This window comes from Neospora caninum, chromosome X (assembly GCF_000208865.1).
Source record: "Neospora caninum Liverpool complete genome, chromosome X".
Classification (NCBI taxonomy): domain Eukaryota; phylum Apicomplexa; class Conoidasida; order Eucoccidiorida; family Sarcocystidae; genus Neospora; species Neospora caninum.
Window position 1 is genome coordinate 4,484,775 of NC_018396.1, and position 22,259 is coordinate 4,507,033.

Consider the following 22,259-nt stretch of genomic DNA (forward strand, 5'->3'; position numbering starts at 1 on the left):
CAGCGCCGTCTCTCTCTGGGACCGTCGCCACAACACATCGCAGGGAAACAAGGCAGTTAGCAGTCTCCGCGTCTCGGTGACCCTGCGAGGGCCGCTAGCTGCAGGCAAAGAGGCGGAACAGGCAGTCCAGAGAAAAGCTCTCGTGCTCCGGGAAAAAAAACTCCACGAAGTTGCCTTGCGCCGCTGCAGGCGCGAGAGCCCCATGGGAGGAGAGACCAGGGGCGCGCCAAGGAAAACGGATGCCAATGTAGCGCCTCCCCCGTGCGTAAAAACCGGAGATTGCCAGGAGACAGCTGGACACAAGGGAGATTTCAGGATCGTATCCTTCTCAGCGACTGCTCCTACACACGGTCGCACGATTCGGAACCCGGCGACAGGACTCTCTGGGACGTAGACCTTCGAGTAAGCACGGAGGGAGAAGCGTCTCTTTGGTCTTGCGCCGACGAGACAGGACTTCGCCAGGCAACGCGTGTCAAACCTGTCGCAACTACCCGCGCTTGCATTTGCGTCGTGGGGGAGCGCGCGGCGTGTCCAAAAGTTTCCAGGGCCTCTCTGTGGGGTGCGGGGTCTTCGCTCTCTCGCTGGGCGCGGATTTTGGCGACGGCACAGTTCTCGGCGATGGGTCTCTCGCACAGACAGCCTTCCCACCTCGGTAAGCGTCACCAGTTCCAATTGCTGCACACGGCTTCCCACATTTTAGGTCCGACTGTAGAGCGGCGCCCAGCGAAGACGGCCTTTATCGCAGCAAGGCTCGGAAAGTCGCACAAGACGAAGAGTTCGTTTTCGAGATGAGCGGCATCGCGACACCATCGTGCAGGGAAATTGCATTTCGATTCCGCGGCATTCACAGAAGCGACAGGAAACCTGTCGGTCGGGATCGTGATTCAAGCGACTTTCCTCCCTTCTTCCGGCTCATATATGTATATATATTGTATATACGCGTGCTTCATTGTGTTTCTCTACCTAATCAGGCGTGCTTTTTATCTGTAAACAGTATGGGAACGAAATCCAAGACTATTTTCTTCTTCCGCTTGTGACTGCGGAGCGCAGAAGCGCCGCCGCATCGTCTCCTCGCTCGAAGAAGCGAGGGAGAATCGGCTGTGTCTGTGCGCCGAAACGGCTGAGGCGGGCGTGGAGGTGATTACGGCGTACGGACCAACATATCGAGGCTCCAAGAACGGGGCCTTCACTCTCTTTGCCTGCCTCTTGTTTTCTTAGAAAGAAAAAACCGTTCTCGGTTTCTCCTCAGTGAACATCGCGCCACAGTTCGCGAAACTTCCCTAGACCATATTGAACACGGCACTTCGCTCCCAGCACGCACCAAAGGTCCAGACACACGAAACGACTTAAGGAGACTCTCCCTCCCTTCGTTGCTACCTGCTCGGTTATCTGCGTCTCTTGGTCGCTCTCCTAGTAGCTGGTATTCACTCTTCGCGTACTCCTTTTCGGTCGCCTGCTCTGTCCCTAGCCCCCTCCAACGCCGTTCTACCAGCCGTTCCTTCCCTCTCCGGAAAGTTCCCTACAACTCGCTTCTCTCTTCCTCCTCTCAGGTCGTCCCGGCGTCTCCGTCCCTTTCTCTCTCGACGTATGCATTGATCTCTCTCTCGATCTATGTATTGATCTCTCTCCTGATCTATGTATCGATCTCTCGCCTGATCCATGTATTGATCTCTCTCATGATCTATGTATTGATCTCTCTCTTGATCTATGTATTGATCTCCCTCCGCTGTTCGTTCGCTCGCATGATCATCGCCGCGCAGCAGCTCTTCTCTGCCTGGCAGAACGTGGAAACAAGACGCGAGGGGAGGAAGGAAAGGAGGGGGAGGAGGAAGGAGGGGCTGCGGAAGAAGGAGGGGAGAAGCCGATTGCATGTCTTCTTGCGTCTCTTCCGCAATCGTGTCAAATGGCAAGGTGTACGGGGAAGAGACAGCGAGCGAGGCGGCTCCGGCGGACAAGGCGACAGCGGCGCGCCCTGGCTCGGGAGGGGAGGCACAGAGCGCAGGCAGAAAAGATGGGGCGGGGCGAGGCGAACGCGAAGAGAACGGAGCATCATTCGGGACGAAGGAGGTGGGCGTCGAAGGCGAGAACGGCGGCTGAGGCGGCGAGCGCAGAAGAGGCGGGAGAAACTGAGACTCCGCAAACGTTTCCGCGGGCAGGGACGCGGACGCTCGCGGAGGAGACACCTCCCGCTTCTCACTCCCCTCCACACACAGCAGCGAAGACAATGAGGCCGGAAGACCCGGCCCAGACGCAAACCCCGAAGCGCTACTCCCGTCAGCACTCGCCTCTGCCTGGTCAGCACGCGTGAAGATGAGAGAAGGCAGATGAGGAGATGAAGAAGAGTAAGATGAAGAAGAGTAAGATGAAGAAGAGGAAGATGAAAAAGAAAAAGATGAAGAGAAGAAAGGGACTGGGTGGGAAACCCAGTGAGGAAAGACGGCAGGTGCGTTGTCGCGTGAGAAGCGAACGCAGTGTGCCTCGTCTTTGGTTTCGTCTTCGAGGTCTTCGCTTCGTAGCTCATCTGCGTTTGCTCCACGCGCTCGCGCCGGCACAGAGGACGCCCTGCGTCTTTGTTTCCCGCTGCCGCGAAGAGGCGAAAGCAGCGACGCGCTTGGCCACGTCGTTGCTTTCGCCTCTTCGCCGTCCTCGACGGCCTCGTGACTACGGCGCGCTTCCGGAGTCAGCCCCGCAGCCCTCAGCCACGTGGACGGAAGGGCGGAAGGCGAAGAAGCGGAAGCCGCGCACGTCGTCCAAGAAGCCGGAAACGAGCAAGGCGAAAACCGCAAAGGCGCGCGAGAGGTGAGCGCAGAGACTTCGCGTTTTGTTGGAGAGAAGCAGGTGCGATACTCGGAGGCGTAGAACGGCGAGGACGTTCGCGTCGAGGACGAACACGAAGTCGACAAATAGCTGGGACTCTTTTCACTCTTCTTGCAACCGTCCGAGGCAGGAAATGAGGCAGGCGACAGCGACGCGTCCTCGCCACACGCGTCCGCGGCGTGGCCCGCGCCTCGGGAGGAAAACAAGAACCGTGCATGCGCCAGAGAGGCGCCGAGCGCACCCAGGAAAGGCGACAAACTGGACACGCAAGAGAACAAGGAACGGGAAAAGCGAGGCAATACAGAGACAACCGAGACAGACGAGACAGAGCGCACACGGGCGAAAAAGCGACAGAGACACCACGCAGAAGAACAGGAGGGATGCGGAAACCACGAGACGAGAGGGGAAATGAGCAGCTGAAGCGCGAAAAAACAAAGAGAGAAAAGCTCCGGCGACACTCGAGCGTCGCCAACACCGAGAGAGACGGAACTGAAAGGACGGGCCCGCGCCTCCTTTGTGTTTTTTGTCCTCTCCTCAGGGTCGGCGTTTTTCTCTCATTCCTTCTTCTCCACGGCCCGTCTCCTCCAAAATTTGCGTCTCTCTCTCTTCTTTCCTTCCTCCTTTTTCTCTCGATGATTCTGTTTCTGGCCTCTCTGGGCCTTCGCCACACAGTTTGTTCCCGACCTAACATTTAAAATCGTGTAAATCTATTCAGCAGAACTACAGTGTTCACGCTCATGGATTCAGTGTCCAGGACTACCTGGCGCACAAACGTACCTGCAGAAGAAGACTTTGACCTTGTTTCTCGACCAGAAGCGCACAGAGTGCTGGAGGGAGGCGAGGAAGGCCGGCACGTCGAGGAGGAACCCTACGAGGGCGATCCTGAGAAAAACGGGGAGCCGAAAAACCGCGTCTCCAAAGAAGAAAAAAGCGCGCAAAAAGGCTGTGCAGTGCGGACAGGGCCGGACACGGCTCGGCAGAAACGCGTCTCTGAAAGTCGGTCCTTTGAAGCGCAGAAAGAGACTCAGTGAGGAGAACAGCGCCATGACGACCGCCACAGAAGAGCGGGACGGAAGTCGGCGTCTCCTCCCCACATCCATCTGTGAGCCACGTTGCCCGCGAGGGAAAGAGAAGAAAAAGAAGAACGCACGAGAACGCGTGAAACGCCAGAGAAAGAGGGACACAGGAGAGTGAGGAAGTGGGGGAGGGTGGAGAGACAGAGAGACCAAGATGCTTTGACGACGAGCAGGAGAGCCCGCCGAGAGGGGACACGGGGCACGTGCGACCACGACGGTGCGCTCCGAGGCGCAGCGAGAAAAGCGCGAAACACACACCTTGTCAGGCCGTGGAGCGTCGCATGCAAGTAGGCCTGTTGGGCCACGTTGAAGCTCATGAGCGTCAAGAGCGACCGGACAATATCCGGCCCAGTCGGCTGCAGACAAGCACGAGCACGCGAAAAACCCGCTTTCGCACAAGACCGAAACGCCATCCGCGACTCAGTTGAGGAGCGCAAAACGAGCAGAGCCGCTGCTGCAACGCTGCGTTTTGCCTTGGAACACTTCCGACACTCGGCCCCGTTTCCGTCTCGCCCTTTTCTGGAAACCGCCACCACGTGCAACAGCCCACAAGTTTCGACGAAAAACCAATGGGCCTTTTGGGCCACGCTCTCGCCCAGGAAGCTCCCATGCCAAGGGAAAGCTCCTCTTCGTCCTCTACATAGGCAGACATAGATCGCCACCCCTGTTCATCTCAACACATCTGCGCTCTTGCGTGCTGTGGTTCGTGCGGGTATGTACCTCTCTGTGTCTATCGATATCTATCCAGATCTCTCTGTATTAAGGCGATCCACATATAAACAGATACAGAGAGCTGCCTGAATCCAACGATCTATCTTTATCTGCCTAGATCAATCTCGCTACCCTTCTGTCGTTTCTCTGCAAGACTATGGGGCGACTATGCTGCGCATTCTCGTCCTTCCTTCTTGTCAAAAGCGTGAATCACTGAACCCTGTGGACTCCGCGGCGGTGCGTGAGGCTGGCGCACACGCGGAGTACGTCCACCTCGCTTACGCGTCTGTAGAGAATGGCTTCGCACAGTTTGTCTCCACTGTTCCCCTGAACTTTCCGCGCCGTGTCTCCTTCGGCCGCGTCGGAGGATATGGAGAGTCCCTGGGGAAGTCTCTCGACGCGCCCTGTCTCTCCGTCTTCTCTCTCGCCCTTTCTCGCGTTTGCGGTCGTGGCGCTGAAGAACGAAGCGTCTCCGTCTTCGTCCCGAGCCATCACGCTGTCTTCGTCTGTCAACTCGCTTAGCCGGTCTGGTTCCCATTCCTCTTCCTCTAAGACACTCGAATTCCAGCTCTCATCTTCCAGATCCCTCTCTCTCTCTTCGCAGCTGCACTCGTCAGACAGGCAGCAACAATCACACTCCATGTCTTCGGACCATTCTTCTTCGAACTTGCACACCGTGTCTGCGTGGCAACAGCCTTCCACCGCTTCACTCTCGCGTTCAAGAAACGGTCCTCCGCAACAGCCTTTGCACCACGATCCGTCAATGTTTGGCGCATGCCAATCTCCGCGTCTCTCGCTCTTCCTCCCTGGCGACTCAATGTTTGGCGCATGCCAATCTCCGCGTCTCTCGCTCTTCCTCCCTGGCGACTCAATGTTTGGCGCATGCCAATCTCCGCGTCTCTCGCTCTTCCTCCCTGGCGACTCAGCCGCAGCTTTCACGGCACCTGCTGCGGCAGCTGTCCCTTGCACGCCAGTGTCTCCTTCCTCCTTGTTCTCGTCGTGCGCTTTCTTGTTCTCGTCTTCTCTCTCTCTCCGCCCTTCACAGGAAGTTGGAGTTGCCCGAGGCATCCGCGCAGGCGAAGACTGTCTCGCTCCGCCGGAGAGTTGCGAACATTCCTGCGTCCCCACGCCCAGCCGGGGAAGGAAAAGAGACGCCTTCCGTCCTTCGTCGGGTGCTTCCTCGTTTCCTTCCACATCCCTTCGGTCTTCGTCGCCTGCGTCCCGAGAAGACCGGACGCTGCAATGGCGAGGCGACGAGGGGATCTCGGTGGCCGCATGCGATGAATTAATTGCTGAAGCCTGACAGGTCAACTGCCTGCGGAAGAGGTAAGAACAAGAAGAGTACGCGCCGTCGAGAGACAGAGGCCGCGAAGACGCTGCCGCACCTCGCTTCTTGGTTTCTTCTCGCCGGCGAGGCTTCGCCTTCTCAGCCTCTCTGTCGGAGGCTGCAAGTGAGTACCCTTTCAGGTACTTGACGGGAATGTGTTGCAGTTTCCCGAATGTGGAAGCAATTGTCGAGGACTTCAGGCCAATCGCGTCGTAGCTGCCTCCGTAGATGTCTCGGACCAGCATGTCGCACACGCGGTTGTCTCCCGTTGCAGCCAGTTCGAGGAGGTTTTTCGGAGACAGCTCGCCAGGGAGAATCAGTCTGAGAGGCGACAACGGAGGAGTACGGACAGGCCGCAGATGCGAGGCGCGCAGGCAGCTGTGCGCGTTCTTAAAGGGAGAAAACGCGTGCAAAGGGCGAGACACCATGGCAAAACGAGAGGCGGCGAAGGGAACTGCAAAAAGCGAGAAAACGAACAAAAAAGAAAAGAGGAGAAGACAAGGAGAGAAAGAAGACAAGGAGAGAAAGAAGACAAGGAGAGAGAGGAGAAAAAGATAGTTTCTAGAAGAGAAAAGAGAAGAGGAGCGAGCGAAGAAAGCGGGAGAAGAAGAGGAGAGAGACAAGACCAAGAGGAGGCCTGAGACAGAGAGAAAGAGGAAGGTCAAGGAGAGACAAGATGAAAAGGAAACGAGAAGAGGAGAGACTCTCAGGATGCAGAGACACGACAACAGCATGCATTCCACGCACGCCAACGCACAGCCGCGCACGCGCCCTGCGAATGCGCGAAGCAGAAATCCGGAAGGTTGACTTGAAGAGAGGCGACAGACAAAAAACGGGGACAGAAAGGCTTTCTCACCTGCACAGACCCATGAAGGTCGCCCCTCCTATTGTGGAGCCTCCAATCCGTTGACTCGCGCAGAAGCTTTCGGTGCGCGAAAAAGCGACAGGCGGCCTAGAGGCCGGACAACACGGCGAGGCCGCTGGCGGTTTCTGCGAGCTCGCAACGCCCCGCGGACGCGAGCCTTTCAAAATCTCTGTCTCTCCACAAGAGACTGGGGAGCTCAAACACGAGGAAGAAAAACCGGAACACGAGGACGCCGTGGCGGAGTGGTGATCAGCTAGACCTGCGAAGGAGGCGAGGCAATCGCTGGGATCTTGGCGCGCGCACGAGCGCGAAGAAGGGACTGAAAGGACTTTATGAAAGCTCACGCCAGCCTTCAGATTGACGAGAAGGTACGGGTAGAAGCCGCGTCTCTCTTTGGGGGTTAACGGGCTGAACAAAAATACCGGAAACATCGCTCACGACACAGCGCCAGTGTGCAGAGAGTCTTCTGTGGGGTAGGAGCTCCTCGCGCGCACAGCTGGAGGAACGCCATCCGCCTGAAACTTGCGGTCTCTGCGGCCCAAGGGCGGACCATCTCTCAGAGCCAGTAGCCGCAACCCCACCTCACGGCTCATATTGTGCGGGACGACTGAAAAATGTTGCATGCAGAGACAAGAGTGAGCAGCGAATCTGAAAACGCGATTCACGCCCTCCCCCCCGCGAAGGGGAAGAACCCGCGATACTCGAACCAGCGACAGAGAAAGGACCAAATTCAGCCCTCCTCACAGGGACACGGCGGTTCGCAAGTCCAAAGACACCCGGCAAACGCAGCACCTCACACGCCCCTCCCCGACGACCGTTCTACGGCTCAGAGATAGACAGTAACGTGGACCACGTCCGCACTGCTCCAAAGAGAAGATACACAGTTGTAAAGGGTTCCGAGAGTATCTTACACGCTGCACTTTGCTTTTTCTCAAAGCTAAGCACTGTATTGGCACGTGGGTAAGGCAGCTAAGGTCTTTACAAGGAAGGCGAGAGTTGAGCGACGCCGACACGCCAGGCAGAAGAAAGCGCGGCAGCTGCAGCGATCGCGAGAGGAAAATCAGAATCGACGGCCAGAGACCAAAGAAACGCGCAGAACTTACCACTCGTAGAAGTTGTCCGCCTCAGGACCCGCCGCTGGAGCTTCGTTCATCGCTCGACGCGTTCTGATCGACACCAAACTCAGAAAAGCAAAACGCGACTGAAATCCACAGAACACAAACGGATGCTTGCAGGCAGACCAAACACAGCCAGGCTCAAGCGTACACATCGACATCCCGACCGACAGACACACATTCAGGGTGCTTTCTGAGCTTCCTACTTCCGTACATATATATATATATATATATATATTTGTATATATATATATATATTTGTATGTTTGTATGCTTGTATCTTTGTATGTATGTATATTTTTCCAGATGAACGTTTCTTCGTTTTTCAAAAGAGATGCATGTTTCTGGTCCTCCGAGAAGAAAAGTGTCCATATCGGCGTCAGTCGCGTCGGGAGGCCTTGAAAGCATCGTCCTTTCTTCCTTTTGTCGCTCCTATGTCTCTCTGAAAAAGCCCAACCCGTCGCTCTGGCCTTAGGGGGACTGGAGACGCCGGGACGTCGGCATGCAGCAGGTGTTTGGCCGACTTTCAAAGCGCACCCGTCATAATGGAAAACGGTGGAGGGGAAGTGTTGCATGAGGAAGTGAAGCGCCTCGATGATGCACACGCTTTCGCGCTCGAAGGTGATGGTAAGCGACCTCGCTTTTTCTCGCCGCTCATCGAGGCTCTCTGCATGCACATGGGATGCTAGCGCCGCCAACGACGCGCTGTGTGCATCCTGCTCGTCCATGCGCCTGGGAGTCTCCGCCGCGTTTCCCCTCTCTGGACGAGCGCGCAAACATACAGATCCTCTCGCCGTTTCTTCCGAACGCGACAAGCCGGTTTCAGCTCGGGACTGATGTGAAGCCGCACCTGTCGCACACGCTTCCTCTCCCTTCGTGGGTCGCCCCCTTGCCTCTTCTCTCGGAAGCGTCTCCCCTGCGCCGAGGCCTCGTTCGCGTTCTTCGCCGTCTCGTTCCGGAAAAAACCGTCCGTCTCCGCCACCTTCCCCGCGCTCTCTGGCGGCGCATTCCGGCACTGGACGGAGAGAGGAGGAAGACAAACCGGAAGGCGATGCCGCCACAGCAGGCGATGCCGAAACAGTCGGGGACGAGGAAGGGAGAGAAGAGGAAGAGAGAGAAGACAGAGACGGAAAGATGTACAGGATAAGGTGTTTCTGGAGGAGTTTTTGGAGTTCAAAGCATCCATTGCCCGTCATGGCGATGCGGCAGCCTCTTTCCAGAAACGGGAGCGCAAGAGGGAGAAGCCGTTCAACGTCTTTCCACTCCATGCTCCACAGGTAGACGATGCTGTTGCAAGGACATTCACAAGACTTTCGTTTCGGGTCAGTCTCGCTTCCCTGGCGCTCCGAAGAACCTCTCTCAGAACATGCCTCTCCGCCCTGCGTCTCCTGGCTGTTCGTCCCCGCCTCTCCGCGGGCTTCGTGGTCTCGCAAAACCGAACAGCGGCGTGGTCTCTCGCATCCTTTTTCGCTGCTTCTGACCTCGCCCGGCGCGTCAGCGGATTCTGCTCCTCTCTTCGCATCCCGGTCGAAGCTGCGGCCTCGCTCCTGGACACTCTCCCTCGCGCGAGGCGCTTCAGGCGTCTCTTCGCGCGTCTCTTCAGGCGTCTCCGCAGAGATCTGGGCAACGCAGCGAGAGCACGGCAGCGAGTGCTCGAGTCGCCGGACCTCCACTCCTGGGAGAGTCGCCGCGAGGATGTGAACGAACGCCCGTTGTCTCCACTGGACCGGATCCAGCGACGGCACCTCGCGGCTGTCGCTCCCCTGCAGCCGCGGAGGCAAGCAGGAATCAGCGAGAGCAGAGGCGTGGGCAGAGGAAAACCGAGAGGAAGGGAGAGAAGAGAAAGAGGAAGAGAGAAAAGGGAGAGAAGAAGGGAGAGGAGAGGGGAGAGAAGAGGAGAGAGAGGAAGGAAGAGAAGAGGAGAGAGAGGAAGGAAGAGAAGATGGAGCGCTCGGAGAGGGAGACGAAGGAGAGGAGCTCCTGTTGGGTTTACTGGGGGCTGTGGCGACTGAGACGACTCGGACGGTGCACGCCGTAACGTCAACGCCCAGGGAGTTTCCCATGATTCTTCGCGGGGAAAAGCAGGGCTAGAGCCGGCCTGGTTGCATGCATCTGATCAGCTTGAGATTCGCATTCTCGCGCAGAAAAGGGACCCGCGCAGGTGCGAGTGTCTAGACAGCTGAGAAGGCGAGACTTTGGAGGCCTATGGCGCGTTCGCATGCTTTTCTGCAGAATCTTTGCACGCAGCGGAAACACTTTGCATGCAGAGGAAAGACGCAGGAAGAGAGGTGTTAAGAAACCTGGCGGCAGGAAAAGCGGCGACGAAGCGAGGAGCGGACTGGCTCAGCGCCGGCCGGAGAGGGGACAGAGACAGCGGGGCGCGATTCAGCAGAGAGGAACGCCGCCACCGCAGGAGATGCGCTGAGAAGAAAGAAGCGCTCACAAACGTTTTGGGACCGGGTTTTCGCAATGTGAACGAGAGAGGCGAAAGAGGCGAGAACGAGGAGAACGAGGCGCGCGAGAGGCAGAAGACGTCGCTGCGTGCGCCCGACGGGGGGAGAGGAAAAGGAAGACTGGAAAACAGAGCAATGCCAATAGCGAATGACCGGCCAGAAGACCACGGGGAGAGAGGAAAACAAGAAGAGAAACCAGGAGCGGAAGAGACAAGAGGAGAGGAAGAAGGAGACCAAAAAAGCGGGAAAGGGGAGGAGACGTTGTAGAAGAGGTTGTTCAGAGGGAATTGGATTCATCTAGAGATGGGCCGAATCTGTGCTATTCTCTCTCAGCTGGAAGACAACAGGCGAAAAGGGAGACGCTCGAAACTGGAAGTACCGATGGAACTGGGAAGAAACGAGGAACGACCTTCTTTCTCCAAGAGAGACAAGGGAGGGACACGTGAACGAGACGGGAGAGAAGAAGAGAGGACAGACAGACCTCGAAAGTGAGACGACGGAGAGACCACAATTGTGTGGAGGGAGAGGCTATACGAAGGACGAAGAAATGCGCCTGTTCTTCGCCTGCGTTCTTCGCGACACAGAGATTGGAGAAATCGGTAAGCGAGAGAGCTTGACACAGCTGAGAACCTGCGACAATTCCGCACGAGAAACAAAAACATCCCCACTAGAGAGACGCTGTCGACCAGAGCACTCTCTGTCCTGTTTCTGGCCGCCGAATTTTTTTTCGGTGAGCTCCAGAGCGCAAGGGGAACAGAAACAATGGAGGCGGCAAAAAATCCACGACAGGCTTCTTCTCTGGCGAGACCGTGAGAGCCGTCTTTGCGCGTTTCGTGAACTGCTCGGCGGAATTTGATCTTTCGGGGTTCCCTCTCGCTCTTCTGGCGTACAGAAAAGGCGAAAGCACGCAGTGCTTGTTTCCCGACGAAATCCGGAAAAAGGAGAAGGCGTGCGAGACCAGCAGACCGCGAACAGTTGCTCAGAGTGTCGCAGAGAACAGCGCGGGAGTAGTCGAGGCCAAAAAACTGTGTCTCCAGCTGCATGCAGGCGTACGACAAACATCGTGGCTGGCTCGGCCTGTCTCGAAGAACACAAGCCCGCCGACCCACATCTGCTGCCTCCAAAGTTCCTTTTCCTCGCAAGTTAGTGCTTCTTTCGGCTTTTCAGGTGTACATACACCCGGGCAACAGAACCCGCTGTGTAGCGTCGGCGTCTTGCAGGCCGCTGTGGAAACACACCGAGAGCGAATTCCTTCCGGTTTTCCCGGCTTGGACCCGCCGTGCTTCTTCCCTGTTTGTAGACGAAATCCGGGAAAAGAGAACTTGGAACGGAAAGACAGTTCGACGCGAAAGCTCTTCTCCGGTTGTCTCCGCACAGCCGCTTGGCTTACACACACATTGGTCCGTACTCTCCTGCATCAGATGCTCGCGGCGACAACGCGACGAGGAAGAGCGGAAAGAAAACGCCGCTCCCCATCTTCCTGTATTCCCTCGTCTGCAGGAACCTGAGATCCGTTCGCTTTCCGTCTCTCTCTCTTCCGCCCCTCCGTTCTTTTCCTTCCCTCGTGGTACCGCGTCCCTCTCTGTATCGTCTTCCACTGTTGTTCCCTCCTCTGCTCGTGTGTTTTTGTTTCATTTCTGAATTGCGTGTCCTGTGATAATACGCTCTCTGCTGCAACTCTCTCAGGCAAGTTAATATTGCTTGCGCGCTTGCCTCTCATTTTTCCGTTTCGCGACGACTCCGGCCGTTTAGTTCTCATTACTGTTTCTCGCTCGGCGTTTTAGGTTCGCCCCCGTTTCTGCCTCCCTTCGCCGTCTCTGCCTCCCTTCGCCGTCTCTGCCTCCCTTCGCCGTCTCTGCCTCCCTTCGCCGTCTCTGCCTCCCTTCGCCGTCTCTCGCCGTCTCCCCTCTCGTCTCTCTCTCTGTCCTCCTTTCTACTGGATCTTCGTCCCCATCTCTTTGTCTTCCCGGGTATCCACCCTCTCTGCGGGGTTTGTCCTTCCTTGAAACGTGTGAAATAGTCTCTCCATCTGTGTTTATCTTCCCTCCGTCTCTCCATCTGTGTATCTTCTCTCTGCTTCTCTGTCTGCGTATCTTCTCTCTGTCTCTCCATCTGTGTCTCTACGCTGCCGCCGTTTCGTTTGCGGTTCTTCTCTGCGTCGCCTTTTCGCGGCCGCCCGAAGCAGGGACGGATCTTCTCGCCTCGCAACACGTCAGAAGCAGAGAGGGTGAGGAGAGGAAAGAGGGAGGAAGCAGACGCCGGAGAAGGCTGCGTTGCATCCGGGAGAGGAAACGAGCCGAGTCGCTACTCCAGGGAGAGACCGAAGAATGCGACGGAGAGGAAACTGACCAGAAGCGCGGGCCCCTGCAAGAACGCCAGCAGAACCAGAAAGAGAAGGAAACAAATACATGTCGGAACTGAGGAGACGGGAAGTTGCCGGAACCCGCTTGCAGCGACAACCTCGCTCTCGACGTCTCAATCATGGGGAACGCGGATAGCAAAACTCGTGGAGACTTCCAGCTCTTCAACCTCCTCCAAATTGCAAACAAGGGAGATGCCGATGATAACACCGAAGACGGGACCCAGGCAACCCAACACCCTGTACGTTCACAATCACCATTCCATCTGTACACAAATCGATTTGTCTACATGTTGTGGGCATGGGGTTTTCTGCCTCTTTCGTCCGTTATTTTATAATTCGCTCCTGCAGCTTCGGGATGCCGTCACTGTGTATCTTGATATATGTGGATAGAGACGGAGAAGCGGATATGCCGCCATTCGTGTATCGCCGAGTATTATCCTTACATGACAGGCGTAAAAAGGAAATGTATCTGTACGGAGCCCGTAGCTGCCGATGCGTGCCGAAGTGTCCCGTTCGGTCCACACTGCCTAATTTTCGTCTTGGTTCTCTCGTCGCCGTCGGAGTTCTGTCGAGCTCCGCGCCCCTGGTTCCTGTTTTCTTTCGGCCATCCTCTCCCGCTCCGTCCTCTTACGTGGCCGTCTTCCGCGCCGTTTTCTGCGCACTTCCTGCCGCTCAAAGCGCCTGCAGGTTTCCCCTGAAGTGCCTTCTGTTTCTTTCTCTGCAGCGGCGTCTTCGGGCGTTCCTCGAGGCCAATTTAACTGCGCAGGAACTCGAAGCGGGTCTAGGGTCGCGAGAAGAAATTCTCCACACAGCTCGCCAGTATCCCGACGCAGTTGCGAAGCTCCTCACCCAGGTGAGTGTCGATGCTTCTTTCTTCTTTTGGCCTTTCTTTCGCGTCTTTCTTTCGACATTTCCCTTTTCTCCTCGGATCTTTTCCGGCGGCCTTGAGCCGGTGCTGAGGAAGAGGCGGTGCCTGTGCTCACGCCCGCACAGGCGTGTGAGCCTCGCAGCAGTTTTGACCAACTTCCTCGTTCCTTCCTCGCCCGCCTTTGCTGCTCCAGTGTCTCCGGGTCTGTTTCTCTCGCTTGAGGCCTGCGCGCGCTTTTTTTCCACATCCAGAAAGACGGTTCGAAGTTGTCTCTCCCCCCAGCTTTAGCTCCGGCCCCGATTGGTCTCGCGTCGTCTTTCCGCTCGATTCCCTTTGCTGATTTGATGAAACCTTTCAACTCTCCCGCGACTTTCTGCGCTTGGATCCTCGGCCTCGCTCGCCCTTGCTGGTAAAAGGCAGCAAGGGCGAGCGAGGCCTTCTTTCTCGCTTCCTCTCCATGCGGTCTTCCTGCGCCTGTCTGAGGCTGCAACCTTCACTTTGCCTTCTGTCTTTTTTCGGGCGTTGCACGCAGCTTGTCGACGTCTGCACGGCGACTGCCGACGCAGTGTCGCAACAGCCCGCGACGTTGCGCGACTCCAGCACTTTGTTGACGACTGTGCGTCTTCTCTCTCGGATGGTCCCCGTTCTCCTCGAAGATCCTTCCCTGGAGCAGCGAATCTTCTGGTTCGCGCACTTTACGCCGCTGTCGCCCGGAGGGAACTCCGACACGCGCTCGCGCTGTCCGTCGCCGGCAGGGGACACACAACTCACGGGAGAAGCGATCGAGGCACCGAAAGATGCGGCGCGAGCACCGTCTGACCTGGCTGCGCACGCAGAGAGGGAAGAAGACTCGGAAGGGGAGGACCGAGCCGCGGAAAAGCGCGAACATGGCGAACGAGACGCAGAAGGCGATCGAAAAGACGAGAGAAAAGAGACGGTCTCGCCCGCCTCCACAGCGTCCCAGACGAGCTCGACAGGCCTGCCAGTGCTGCTCGGAAACGAAATTGTTAATCTCCTTTTTCGTCTTCTGTTTCTCCGCGGATTCACCGCCATCGTGCCAGGCGCGCCGCTCTCTCAGGAGGCTCTTCGCGCCTTGCCGAAACACAAAGTAGACCTCCGCTTCCTCTGGAAAGGCGGCGTCGGCGCAGCTCCAGATTTCGCAATCCGACCCTCGGGATGGATTTCAAACAACCGAACGGAGGTGATGAACTGCCTCACTGCATGCTTCTCAGGCCCCCTATATAACGTAAGCGCTGCCGGGTCTCCAAATGCTGGCTCCACCAATCTCGTGCGCACACTAAGTGCACACAGTCAAAACTCCTACTATATGTATATGTATATATACTAGATATATGTATATATATGTATATACATGTATATATATGTATATACATGTATATATATGTATATATGTACATATATGTGTGTATATGTATATATATATATATATATATGTATATATGTATATGTATGTATGAGTATTTGTTGAAGTGCGCGTTTTTGCACAGGCACATCCGTTTAGAGACGTCCGTGGACAAGCACGCATACACAACTATCCAAATGTCTCCAGAGAGATAGATACACATTTATATATACGCCTAAGTAGCTACCTCTGTATATATATCTTTATATATATACACGTGTGTATGTGAATGCAGATAGTTGTGTATGGAATAGGATGGGTTGGAAGTAAAACAGAATGGTTTCTGCACACATTTAGAGTAGGTATGCGGCTTTGTCACTACGCGCGGCACGGCAGGGAGACAAAGTGCTTTCCTTTCTGGGATTCGTACGTGTGGGGGGGGGGGATCGTTCTCCACAGGTTGCGCTGGTCGCGGGGTTTCAAAGAGTCCCCCCGCGTGGAGACGTGCATTCTTGTCGGATATCTCTGAGAGCGTCTCGGGCCTGCGCGTCTTGCATGCACGTGCAGCCAGTTGCTTTTTTGTCGGATTCTCGCCGTCTGTCGCTGTCCAGTTTTGTCGCTGCGTGGAGCTCTCAGAGCAAGGATTTCCGTTTAGACCACTTTCCTTTTACAGCATTGTAAAGTTTTTTCGTCTTTCCCGCGCGTGTGAATGTGTTTCAGGCTGTTGATGAATATCAGCTTCGTGTACCGACCTGGATTCGCGTCGCGACTGCTGGAAACGCCCCTTACACGGCAAATCTCTTCTGCTCACTCCTCTCCGTCGTTTGCTCCACAGACACCACACACAGAGGTGTTTTCGTGAGTCGCATCTTCCCCTTTCCCGTTCTGCCTCCCTTTCTCCTTTCCGTCTCCGCGCCGTTCTGTCGCTCTTCTCGCCATCTGACAGCGTCTCGTGTCCCCCGTGCTTTCTTCTTCGCGCGGCACTCTCCTCGTAAACCCGTGCAGTCTTATCTCTGGCCCGGGGGCGCAAACACTCGACTCCTTTGGGGCTTTTCTTTCTGAAGTGCGTCTTCGTTTCGGGCTCCTGGCCTCGACAGCGAGCGGCAGTTTTCTGCACATTTTGTCTCCACACTGCCGTCAGCGCTTTGGGGCACATGCTGTCTCCTTTCGCCCTTCTGCGCTTTCAAACGCGGCACTGCCTCGCTCTCGCGCCTGCCTCGGATCGGTTGTCGTCCGCTCCCGACCTCTGGGTTTCTGCCTGTCCATCTCTCTGTCTCTCTCCCTGTCTGTCTGCCTGTCTCTCTTTCATATATGTTTCCGTGTCCCTCGTCTTGAGGCTTTCGAATCTTCCTTCTCAAACCTCTACATCTGCCCCTAGTATAAGCCTACGGACTACGTCCGTATCTGTCGATATTCTCTATTGCTCTTTATAACCTTTCCCTCTTCTCTGTCTGCATATGATTGTCTAAGTCGCGCTCTCGGTGTCTCTGTTTGCTACGGCTTGATCGGCGTTCGCTTTTTAGGGCATCTTTGGCAACGCCGAAACGCAGGCGATGGTTGCCGCGTCTCTACAGCTCCTGATCGTCCTCCTCGACTTCAATGTCGGGGTCTTTGTTCTCCCTGAGGGTAAATCAAAGCGAAATTCATTTCAGCAAGGCAGTGCTCGCGTAGCGCTTCTTTGAGGCTCGGTCCCAATCTTCTGTGTCAGCATAACGCCTTTCGTTTCATCTCTGTAACTCTCTACAGACAAGGAACGCTCATCGCTCTTTCACGGATGCATATACATGTATATTTGTCTAAACGAATATATGGGTGTATATGTATACACATCTACAAACATGGATGGTTATATATAAAAGAGAGAGAAGCTGATGTGTACGGATCTACGTATGTTTGAACAGATGCATTCGTACATGAACGCATATATATATATATATATATATATATGTATATGGGTAATTGATAGTACATGCCCGTGTGCATACACGTGTTTGCTTGCTGCTGAAAATAGTGCACAAGCAAGGAGTCCTCCATATCCATTACACTCCCAGATATATATATATATATATATATATATTATCTGTTTGACTACGCTCTTCTCTACACATCCACTTGTATCCATGTGTACATAAATAATGTATATGAATACATATCTTGTGTGTATATCCTTTCTGCACAGGGACAGAAGAGACGGAGACCACGAAGGGGGATAAGGTTGGCAGGTGCGTGCAAGTGCGTTACTTCGTCATCCTCGCGCTTGAGAAAGCATGTGTGCGCGTACGGAGGCTCTGTCTTTTTGCGAGGCCTTCGACAGCCCCCAGCGACAGAGTGCTTCTCCTTTAGCCCGACAGTGCGTCAGAAAAGGATTTAACAAGATCTTAAACTCACTAGATACCTCTCTGCGTGTGTGTATGTGGGTGCCTGAGGCTCCGCCCCATCTGATGAAGCGGCCGTTTGCATGATTGCTTTTTCAGGAAAACCCCCCCTTCCCTGCGGAATGTCTTCCGCAGCATGCTTGCGGGAATCCACCGCACGGACGAATTCGATTTTATTTACGACGGCCTCACGCACCACTTGGGAAATGCTGCGTATCGGCCGCACTCGGCCGCGATCTCCGAGAAACCGGTGCGGGGGCGGCGAGAGAAAGGCCCGACTTCTCGCCAGAGACAAGGAGTTTCTTCTTGTCGCTGTGTAAAGCACAGACGCTCGAGGCAACAAGAGAGGCCGTAGTGTGGATCCTGTTGCTGTCTCCTCGCTGTCTCCCTCGGTAGTGTGTTTGCCAGCTTTTTCGCTTTGTGCTAGGTTCCACATGGAAACCTGACTCGGGGGCGGCTGGTCGCATGCAGGCAGTTTGCCCGTTGGCCTTCGGTGACGGTCTTCGTTTCGTCCTCTCGCCGTTATACTCGGGTGACTCCGTTTTCGCGTCCGTTCTCTTGAGTTCCTGCAGATCCTTGTGTTTTGCTTTTCCACTCTCTCAGGACTTGTTTTGCGAACAACTTCTCATCCTCACGTGGCATCTCTTCACACTGAATGGGGTAGGCGAGGCCTGGATCTTGGAAGGAAACCGCGCAAGAAACCAGAAACGCTCCGTCTTCTTCCCGTTTCTCTCTCCAGATAAAGTGGTCTCGGATCGGCGCATCTGCCCGTATCCTACATCTACTTGCAGTATCGGCTATACAAGTAGTTGCAGGAATCCATAGCTCTTTTATGTATACATGTACGTTTGGACCAGTGCAACAGAAGAGCGGAATTGAAAACGGTTCCCCGTAACTGGTTGTTCGGACTCGAATAGCCCGGTTTGGTGGGCTGTCTTCAAACGGTAAAGCGGTTTCTCTGCATTTGTCTCTCGCCGTCTACGATAGGTGTTTCGTCCATCAACTCTCTACTTCGGAGCCTCCGCGTTTTTGCAGAATTTTCTTCGCCACGTGTGTTCGCGGCGCGGCGCCGATGCTCTCCTTCGGCCGCTCGTCGCACTGCTCCTCGACGCATCCTTTTTCATTCACCGCCGCGCGGCTTCAGGGCCCGCCGCGGATAGGGACACTCTGTCTCCTTCCACGAACGGAGACACCAACCGCGTGAAGGAGACAGGACTCACCACGGAGTCGGCGATGCCTGCCAACCCGGCCGAAGCCGCGACGGCCCTCTCCCGCATGGGATTGCTGCACATGTGCTCCTTCATTCTCCTGGTCCTCTCATCAGGTACGCTCGCGGGCTTTCCCCTGCCTTGTCTCGCACGTGCATTGTCTCTCGCGTGCATTGTCTCTCACGTGCATTGTCTCTCACGCGCATTGTCTCGCATGTGCATTGTCTTCTTTCCCTTGCATTTTCTCTCGACCTCGAAGAACGTCTTCTCGTCTTCCACGCCCCGCTGACTGCTTCCCGCTCTTCCTTCCCGGGATTCCAGAGAGACGGTTTTTTCTCCGAGTCTCGCGTGCGTCGTCTTGTGTCTTTGCTTCCAATTTGCGTTCTTCGACGCGAGCGCTCTGTGCCCCTTTCCGTAGGCGGGAACCATGTGCCGCCTCTGTGACGAAAGCCTGGTATTTTCGACAATACACGCCCCGAGAGTTGCCCCACCTCCCTGCGCGCCGTCTCTCTCTCGGCGCTCTTGGCGTTTCAACGGGTTCGCTGTTTGGAGGCGTCTTTCTGGTTGAACGTGACTGACAGCTGCCACCGTCTTCCTCGTTCCTTGCGGCTCTTTTTGCAGAAAGGGATTTCGCTGTGAGGCTGAATGAAGCCTTTGTCGGAAAGGCGCCTGCTGATCTCCCGGTCTTCCAGGGGACCTACGCAGACTTCCTGTGTCTCGCTATCCACCGAGTCGTCATGGATGCGACGGGGGTAAGCGCAAAAAGAGACGTTTCGAAGCGTCTCTGCACGCAGACACACAACGTACACACAAAACGTGAGAGGTGCGCATGCTTCAGTACTTCCTTTTCTCTCTTGACGAGATCCACTACTCGCCAGATCTCGAGTGGCGATACCCGGCACTCTATAGAGAGTTCACAGATCCGCGCGTGGGGGGCCGAAGAAGCGTAGAATGTGTATCTGGTAGAAAAGAACACGAGGCGTCAGTCGAATTCGGGTGGCCACAGACAGCTCGTGTCTCTCACCAGCTGCAGACGAATGCAGCGAGAGGGTTCATCTCCCACGTCCCATTGATACTCATGAGTCATCCCGCGTCGTCCTGGCGGGAAGTATCGGTCTCCACTCTCGTCGGTGAAATGAGTGTGAAAGCAAGAGATTCAAATGTACAACTGCAGGCCTTTGCGGAGTGTTCTGTTTTTCTTAGCCCCGTGGAAGTTCGGACAGCTTGGTGGACATGCTGCTCACGGTGCTTTGCAACGTGAGCGCGTACGTGAAGGCGTTTTGTCTCGAATCTTGTCTTCGACTGATGGCCATGATGGAGCGACTGACGCGACGCTACTGGCTCTTCTCCGCCCCGCAGCACTACCACGACGTGTTTTTCCTGCTCGATGTCTTCAACAACCTCATTCAGTATCAATTCGAAGTGAGCGAAAAGAGGCAGGAAAAAAGAGGCAGGGTGCTCAGAGACGCCGCCAATCGGAAACCGCACTGATGCCTCGCTTCCCCCATGATCTCTCCTACACTATATATATATATATATACGTGTATATATGCTTATGTAGACATAAGGATATGCATATATATATATATATATATATATATATATATATATACTTACGGATACATACATGGATATGCCTGAAGGCGTATGCAAATATATATCAATAAATGTAGATTTTTTTATATATGTGGAAAAGTGGCGGTGCATGCATGTACGTGGGGCCGCAAACCTAGATGGGATGCGTGCATGCGCATGACTCGATGATTGTGACAGGCGCCTGACCTCGTTGAAACTCCTTGTCGGCGCGTGTGATGTGAGCGTTTGACCCAGCCTCGTGTTTTTGTCTACATAGGTGCGTGCGTGCGTTTGTCTACAAACCTAAACTGAGAATAAGTCTAGACATGTGTTACCACATGCTGGTCGTAAAATTAGATGTAGCTGCAGATACACATGTATGTATAGCTATAGGTATAACTATTTGCACACATACCCATCTATGTATATAGAGATCTATATAGGGCTTCCTAAATATGTATCGATTCACATAAATACAGAATGGGGAAGGCTCAAATATATGTATAATGAAGTTTGCGTATGTGCTCCCGGGTGTGGACTCCTTCTGTGTGACGCTGCTTAGGGGAACAGCCAGTTGGTGTACGCGATTTTGCGTCAGAAGAAGATTTTTTGTGACTTGGAAACCCTCACGTTGCCAGCGTCGATGCGCAGTTCGCGTCGAGCCGGAACGAAAGATGGCGAGGAGGCAGTGGCAGAGACTCCCGAAAGCGGAGACCGATCGCGGGTCTCTAAGATAGACTCGTGCGGAGGGAGCGAGAGAGACGAGGCAGACTGCTCGGAGCGGAACGGCGAGAAACCTGAGGGCGAAGACGCAGGGGGAAGAGACGAGGGTGCCGGCGAGGCGCGAGAAGACGAAAGCTTGGCCGGCGAAGACGACCGCTGGGAACCCACGGAAGAGTGGCTAGAAGAGTGGAAGCAAAAACTCCCTCTCCAGACGATCCTGCGCTTAATTCAGTGTCTCCTACCCCAGGTACGAAGGGACTGTCTCCTTTTCCAGGTTTTGTGCAACTGTCTCCCTTTCCCGGTGGAACGGTGGTGGCTGTGCAGTCTTCAAGTGCAGACTGTCAGATGTGCCTCTAGCCGTGTTCGACGGTATCACTTTTTAGAACGCGTTTTTCCGTTTTTTAATCTTCTCTCCCTTCGCCGCTTCTCAGCTGTGTCCACCTTTCCGGCCCTTGTCTCGTTGCGTTATGTGTATCTTCATGTATGTATGGAGATATCCGTGGACAGTGTGGACAGAGAGGTAATCTCTCTACCTGTTTACATATCTCTTTTTACACATATATCCGTGCATCTGTGTATGGATCGATTTGAGGTTTTCTGAGTGGTTCGTTCTTTTCTAGGTTGAAGAGGAATGCGCACGACGAGAAGTCACGGATCAGCAGGACATCCTCGCGTTTTTGGAGAAGACAACGATGGTCGGGCTGTTGCCCGTGCCCCATCCCATCATCATCCGCAATTATCAGCCGAATGCGTACACGGCTCTCTGGTTCACTTCCTTCATGTGGGGCGTTCTCCTGGTGTCTTCGCCGGCACTGAGCAATGTCACGCGATCTCGCATTCGTCTGATTGTCATGAATCCGTAAAAGCTTGGCGAGAAGCGACAATGCCTGGTGCGTTCGACAGCGAGGGCGCCGGGAAAAAGCGAGAATCGACCGACGCCAGAGGCAAGACCCAACTCGGCAATTCTTTCCCCACTTTCCGTCGTCAGAGCTCCAGAAAGAGACAGGGGAGGAAAGCGAAGGCAGGAAGACCCGGAGAGGAGAGAAGAAGTGACAGAAATGTGATGCAAACAAGGCAGGAAGGTGAAGCCTTGTGAGAACAGCGGCCTGCGGACGTATGTCTTTTCGCGGAGCGGAAGAAAAGGAACAAACGAAACAGGAAGATGTGGCGGATGGGGTGTAAGCGAGTGTCGCTACGCTTAGGTCTGCCTCCGGGTTTTGCCCCAGATTTCCAAAGGAAAAACACGAAAAAAGAAAACGGTGGGCGGATTCACGAGTTTTCCGGTGTCGATCGGGAGGCTCGTTTTTTGAGAGACGAAACCCGGAGGTCGTGAAGCGATGTGGATGGGTAAATGTCTGTTTGTGGCAGCTGATCATGACCAGAACTTCTGGTTTCTATGTCGTGAGCTAAACGAGGACAGA

The 22,259-nt window shown here is 54.9% G+C and overlaps 2 protein-coding genes across 2 annotated transcripts; one reads left to right on the forward strand and one right to left on the reverse strand.

The window, feature by feature from the left end:
- Nucleotides 1-2,049: 2,049 nt before the first annotated feature.
- NCLIV_049910 (conserved hypothetical protein) lies at nucleotides 2,050-9,974 on the reverse strand (the record flags this gene model as incomplete). The annotated part of the gene is made up of 10 exons (XM_003884543.1): nucleotides 2,050-2,093; nucleotides 2,198-3,075; nucleotides 3,595-3,699; nucleotides 4,152-4,249; nucleotides 4,887-6,252; nucleotides 6,788-6,921; nucleotides 7,141-7,204; nucleotides 7,900-7,962; nucleotides 8,694-8,926; nucleotides 9,393-9,974. The coding sequence occupies 10 exons, from the start codon at nucleotides 9,972-9,974 to the stop codon at nucleotides 2,050-2,052; spliced, it is 3,567 nt and encodes a 1,188-aa protein (XP_003884592.1).
- A 2,871-nt stretch (nucleotides 9,975-12,845) lies between these two features.
- NCLIV_049920 (conserved hypothetical protein) lies at nucleotides 12,846-21,701 on the forward strand (the record flags this gene model as incomplete). The annotated part of the gene is made up of 13 exons (XM_003884544.1): nucleotides 12,846-12,965; nucleotides 13,451-13,579; nucleotides 14,127-14,840; nucleotides 15,678-15,815; nucleotides 16,481-16,583; nucleotides 17,137-17,179; nucleotides 17,432-17,582; nucleotides 17,936-17,992; nucleotides 18,368-18,656; nucleotides 19,162-19,292; nucleotides 19,744-19,962; nucleotides 20,678-21,085; nucleotides 21,459-21,701. The coding sequence occupies 13 exons, from the start codon at nucleotides 12,846-12,848 to the stop codon at nucleotides 21,699-21,701; spliced, it is 2,745 nt and encodes a 914-aa protein (XP_003884593.1).
- Nucleotides 21,702-22,259: the final 558 nt, after the last annotated feature.